This window comes from Eriocheir sinensis, chromosome 21 (assembly GCF_024679095.1).
Source record: "Eriocheir sinensis breed Jianghai 21 chromosome 21, ASM2467909v1, whole genome shotgun sequence".
NCBI lineage: Eukaryota > Metazoa > Arthropoda > Malacostraca > Decapoda > Varunidae > Eriocheir > Eriocheir sinensis.
The window spans coordinates 13,945,863-13,952,168 of record NC_066529.1 but is presented as its reverse complement, the minus strand read 5'-3'; the positions used below and the strand labels follow the sequence as shown (position 1 = coordinate 13,952,168).

General features: G+C 49.2%; 1 protein-coding gene across 1 annotated transcript in view; it reads right to left on the bottom strand.

Moving 5' to 3' along the window:
- Positions 1 to 2,034: 2,034 nt before the first annotated feature.
- LOC127001717 (homeobox protein unc-4 homolog) overlaps positions 2,035 to 6,306 on the bottom strand; it is a 37,622-nt gene continuing 33,350 nt past the window's right edge. Inside the window, exon 3 of the mRNA XM_050866815.1 lies at positions 2,035 to 3,013. Within this exon, the coding sequence (XP_050722772.1) occupies positions 2,258 to 3,013 (756 nt within the window). The 3' untranslated portion in view covers positions 2,035 to 2,257. The remainder of the gene's footprint in view (positions 3,014 to 6,306) is intronic.

Sequence of the window (6,306 nt, the reverse complement as noted above, 5' to 3'; positions counted from 1 at the left end):
CTTACCCTTGCCTTACTTCTTACCTTCATTTACCTTACCTGCGATTTACCTTCATTACTATTCACTAATTAGTCAGGTAAGTAACTCAATCTTTACTCTAATGTACCTTCCGTGAGCGCTGAGGCCACACGCATTTAACTTACCTACATGTCCTACCTTCCTTTACCTTACCTATTATTTACTTTCATTAATATTCACTAATTAGTCATGTATGCCCCAGTCCTTACCCTAATGTATCTTTCGTGAGCACTGAGGCAACGCGCAGCTATAACATATGCCCCTAACCTTATCCTTGCCTTATTTCTTACCTTCATTTACCTTACTTATCATTTACCTTCATTTAGTTAGATATGCCCCAATATTTATCCTTATGTACATTTCGTGAGCACTGAGGCAACGCGCATTTAACTTACCTACATGTCCTACCTTCCTTTACCTTACCTCTTATTTACTTTCATTAATAGTCACTAATTATTCAGATATACCCCGATCCTTACCCTAATGTACCTTTCTTGAGCACTGAGGCAACGCGCAGCTATAAAATATGCCCCTAACCTTACACTTCCCTTTTTTCCTTACCTTCATTTCCCTGACCTGTGATTTACCTTCATTTATATCGCTAATTAGTCAGGTATACCCCGGTCCTTACCCTAATGCACCTTTCTTGAGCACTGAGGCAACGCGCACCTTAAAATATGCCCCTAACCTTACACTTCCCTTTTTTCCTTACCTTCATTTACCTTACATGTCATTTACCTTCATTTATATCGCTAATTAGTCAGGTATACCCCGGTCCTTACCCTAATGTACCTTCCGTGAGGGCTGAGGCCACGCGCACTTACCTTATCTATATTTCCTACCTTCCTTTACCTTACCTGTCATTTACCTTCATTTATATCGCTAATTAGTCAGGTATACCCCGGTCCTTACCCTAATGTACCTTCCGTGAGCGCTGAGGCCACGCGCATTTAACTTACCTATATTTCTCACCTTCCTTTACCTTACCTGTGATTTACCTTCTTTTATAGACACTAATTCGTCAGGTAAACCCCAGCCCTTACCCAAATGTACCTTCCGTGAGCGCTGAGGCCACGCGCATTTAACTTACCTATATTTCTCACCTTCCTTTACCTTACCTGTGATTTACCTTCTTTTATAAACACTAATTCGTCAGGTAAACCCCAGCCCTTACCCTAATGTACCTTCCGTGAGCGCTGAGGCCAGGCGCATTTAACTTATATATTTCCTACCTTCCTTTACCTTACCTTACTTCTTACCTTCATTTACCTTACCTGTGATTTACCTTTATAGCCACTAATTAGTCAGATATGCAGCTCAGCTTTTCCCTAATCTTAACCCTATTATTTTTTTCTTTCCTTTCCGTAACTTCATTTTTTCCTCGTTTAATTTTTCTTCCTTTCCTCCATCCATCTTTTTCTTCCTGTCTTCTCCTTTTTCTTTCATCTCTTGATTATCTGTTTTATTCTTTACATTTTTTTTTATTTTTAGTATTTTATTTTATTATTTTTCCTCTTTTTCCTCCTTTCCATCTTTCTTTATTTTCCTGTTTTCTCCACTTAATTCCACCTTTTCAATCTATTCTTTTGTTTTCCATACATTTATTTTATTATTATCATTATTATTAGTTTCTTACACACACACACACACACACACACACACACACACACACACCTAGTCCCCCCCCCCACACACACACCCTCCACCCCCCACCTCTCCCCTCACGCAGGTATCACTCACCCCAAATCAAACACAGGTGCATAATTACAGGTGAGGTTCATAATATATTTACACGGTCTATAGATATGCATTGTACACAGTAGACAGACGCTGCAGCACACACGAGACAGACAGACAGACAGACAGACAGACAAGGAGAGAGAGAAAGAGAGCGAGAGTAAGAGAGAGAGAGAGAGAGAGTAATAGTTATAACATAAATATTTATCTTCCGAACACGATGAAGAATGACAAATAAATTAAGAACAATGAAAACTTATCAACTACGAATGAGGGGTTGGGGCGGGGGGTCCACGGGGTTCGTTTTAAAGAGGTTCCGGGTTTCGCCTCCGTCCGCATGTGTACGGATTATCGGGGGAACACCTGTCCGTCTGTCCTTGTCCGCAGGTAACATCACTCAGGTGTCACGAGGGTTGTGGGGGGCGAGGGGGGCGGCGTCCCCTCCCTCTGCCCCCCGGTAACACCACACACACTAAAGCTTGTCAGGGGGGGAGGGGGGCGGCTAGGGGGAGGGGGTTGATCTCCTGATGCTGACACTGATGGAGGACGGCAGGGGGGGCAGGGACATTGGAGCGCGCGCCTCCCCCCTGGCGGTGTCTCGCTGGGGGGCCGCCGGGGGGGCCTGGACGGGGGGCGGCGGGGCGGGGCTGCGAGTAGTGGCGGGGGGCGGGGCTTCCACGTGGGGGGCGACGTCGGGGGGCGAGTCGTGCGGGCGGGGGGGGCAGTCGGCCGGCTCGGAGAGGGACAGCAGGGAGGCGATGGAGAAGGTGGAGGGGCGGGGCCGCTTGGCGGGGGGCGTGGCGGGGCTCTTCGGCGAGGCGGGGGTGGCCGTGGGCGTGGCGGTGGGCGTGGGTGTGGGCGGCTCCTGGGACGAGGAGGAGGAGTCCCGCGCGAGGGCGGTGGCGTCGGCGAACTCCCGCGCAAGGGCCGCGGCGTCGGAGTACTCGCGCGACTCCTCCTGGTCCGAGGCGTCGCCCACCACGTCGATCTCCGGCTCCGGCTTGTGCTGGTTCTCGTACTCCCGCCGCAGCTGCTCCAGGCTCACGTGCACGCCCTTCAGGGCAAGCTTGCGCTGCTGCCGCTCCAGCTGCTTCAGCACCTTCTTCTCGCGGCGCACCCGCTCCCGCCGCTCCAGCTCGTCCGGCGGGATGGGCTCGCCCGAGCAGGACTGCGGGTGGGCGTTGTGCGCGGGGCGGCCCGGGCCCTTGCGCGTTTGCTCCTTCTTGCGCCACTTGGCGCGCCGGTTCTGGAACCACACCTGCAACACAACGCACGTTAGTAACACTCGCGGGGGAACACTGGCAGGAACACAAGCAACACACACGGAACTCTCTCACCCCCCATCCCTCACCCACCCTCCTGCTGCCCTCCCCTCATTATTCCTTCCCCTCCTAGTCTTCTCCCTTTTTCCTTAACTCTCGGCGGTGGCCAGGCTGTCAGCGTGTGGGCGTTGAGGGCCCGGAGCCCTGGGTTCGAGTCCCACCGATGTAGGATGACAGTTTTCAACCCTCCCCGAGTGTCTGAGGATCACCCACGTGCCGCCCAGACCTTATGTCAACCCTAACTTCAGCGACTTCGGTCAGGAGAAGAACCGGGGGCGGCATGGGCCAGGCAAGAGTCACACACCACGGCAGACACTATAAATAAAATTCGCCTGCGCTACGAGCGGGCTGGGCCGGCCAAGAGGCACGAGGACAGCCTACCACAGGCACCACATAAAAAAATAAGAATCATTCTTCCCTCACCTCACCTCCACTTTTCTCTCCCCTTCCCTTTATCATTCCTTCCCCTCCTCCTCCTCCTCCTCCTCCTCCCGACCATTACCACCAAATAGAAGTCACAATCACCATCACCTCCATCATCACCGCCACCACCATCACCTCCCTTCCCTTCCACCATCATCTTCCTTCCCTTCCCCTTCCCATCACTATATGCACCACCCCTTCCCCCCTCCCCCTCACCACCGCCACCACCACCGCCATCTATCGACCGCCAATTCAATTTGTGTCACCTTCGTCTCTGTGTGTGTACCTGTGTGCGTGTGGTAATGACCCTCCTCCCCTCCCCCCTCTGACCCCCCCTCCACCCAATTATCACCCCCATAGCACCCCGGGATAAAGGTCAAAGTCGGTTCTCAGGTGTGCCGTGTCGGGTGTCCAGGTAATTCGGCCCCTGTGGTTGCCTGGGCGAAGGGTGATTTTGGTGTGTGTACAGGTGTGTGTATGTGCGTGTGTGCGTGTGTGTGTGTGACTTATTAATATCCACAAAACAAGCATTGCTCTATCCACGCAAGCTCCTCCCCCCTCCCTCCCCCCCCTCTCTCTCTCTCTCTCCTTCTCTCCCTTCCCTCCTCTCTCTCCCTCCTCCCTTTATTTTTCTCTTCTTAGCTCATGTGTTTCCTTCTCCTCCTTCTCTCTCTTCTCCTTCCTATTTATTTCCTTCATCTTATTCCTCCTCTTCCTCCTCCTCCTCTTTCCTTCCTTCTTATGTTCTTTGTTTCCTCCTGATCCTCCTCCTCCTTCTCCTCCTCATCTTCCTTTTATTCCTCCTCTTCCTCCTCTTCCTCTTCATCACCTCCTCATCTCCTCCATTTGTTCTTCTTCTCCATTTCTTCCTCTTCATAACTTTCTCCTCCTCCTCCTCCTCCTCCTCCTCCTCCTCCTCCTCCTCTTTCTTTACGCTCTCTTTTCTTCCCTTCCCTTCCCTCTCCTCCTCCTCCTCCTCCTCCTCTTCCTCTTCCTTTACGCTCTCTTTTCTTCCCTTCCCTTCCCTCTCCTCCTCCTCCTCCTCCTCCTCCTCTTCCTTTACGCTCTCTTTTCTTCGCTTCCCTACCCTCTCCTCCTCCTTCCCTTACCTCCAATCCCTCCCCTTCCTCACATTACCTCACGCATTCTTACCTCCACTCCTCCTCCTCCTCCTCCTCCTCCTCCTCCCCAATTCACCTGGTCATTACTGGGTCCAAATCCTGACAGGTGAGGTTTTAATCAAAGGGATCGAGGATAATGGAGTCCAGAAAACAAAGCTAAGGGGAATGAAGGGGATCGAGGAGGGTCTTAATGGGTTCCGATCCCTTATAGGAGTGACATAAAGGATTAAGTCATTTTGGGAGTCAGAGAAAGGGAGGGAGAGGACGAGGAGGAAGAGAGAGGAGGATTGAGCATGAGGAGGAGGGAGGTGAGAGGAAAAGAAGGAAGAAAGAAGAGGAGGAGGAAAAGAAGAGGATGGAGGAAGAGAGGGAAGGAGGAAGAAAGAAAGGAGAGAAAAGAAAGAAAGAAAGAGAGAAAAATAAAACGAAAAGAAAAGAAAAAAAAATGAAAGAAAAGATAAATGATATTAAAAAAAAATACAGGAGAGAAAAAAAGGGGAAATTGGAAGGAGAGAGAGAGAGAGAGAGAGAGAGAGAGAGAAAGGAGGGAAGGCAGAAACGGAAAAAAAAAAAACATATGTTAAAGAAGAGATGGAAGGAGGGGGAGGAGGAGAGAATGGAGGAGGGAGAGAGAGGAAAAAGAGAAGAGGGAATAGGCAATAGAAGGGGAGGAAGGGAGGAAGTGATGATAGGAAGGAAGGGGAAGGAAAATTGAAGGGGACTTTAACGTAGAGAGAGAGAGAGAGAGAGAGAGAGAGAGAATGCCAAAATCGCTAGGAATGTGATTGATAGAGGTGAGGAGGAGGAGGAGGAGGAGGAGGAGGAGAAAAATAGGAGGAAGAGGAAGAAGTCATGTCACTCTATTAGGAAAGTGTGAAGTTTCTCTCTCTCTCTCTCTCTCTCTCTCTCTCTCTCTCTCTCTCTCTCTCTCTCTCTCTCTCTCTCTCTCTCTCTCTCTCTCTCTCTCTTTCTCTCTCTCTCAAATTAAATAGGAGTGATTGGAATAAGAGACTTTCGAGCAGGTTGATTAAAGGTGTGAATGATCGACACACACACACACACACACACACACACACACACACACACACACACACACACACACACACACACACACAAGGGATGGAGTATTCGTGTGTCCATACATTCGTAAACCATATTCGGATGTATTTGTAATCGTATTTTTTTTTTACATCAAAGGACACGGTTCAAGGGCACTAAAAAGAGTTAAAAAAATAAAATAAATACAGATATAAATCCAAGTATTCTGATCCGTATTCGAGTTCAGGGGAAGGTACTTGTGTTTTGCGGATAATCAGACGAGTATTTCAACATTTAGAATCAGGAATACCAACCGCTGCTCCTTACAAATCCATCCTAACATTTATGATCAGGAATACCAACCGCTGTTCCTTACAAGTCCATCCTAACATTTATCATCAGGAATACCAACCGCTGTTCCTTACAAGTCCATCCTAACATTTATGATCAGGAAACTAACCGCTGTTCCTTACAAGTCCATCCTAACATTTATGATCAGGAAACTAACCGCTGTTCCTTACAAGTCCAGCCTAACATTTGTCATCAGGAATACCAACCGCTGTTCCTTACAAGTCCATCCTAACATTTATGATCAGGAAAGTAACCGCTGTTCCTTACAAGTCCATCCTAACATTTATGATCAGGAA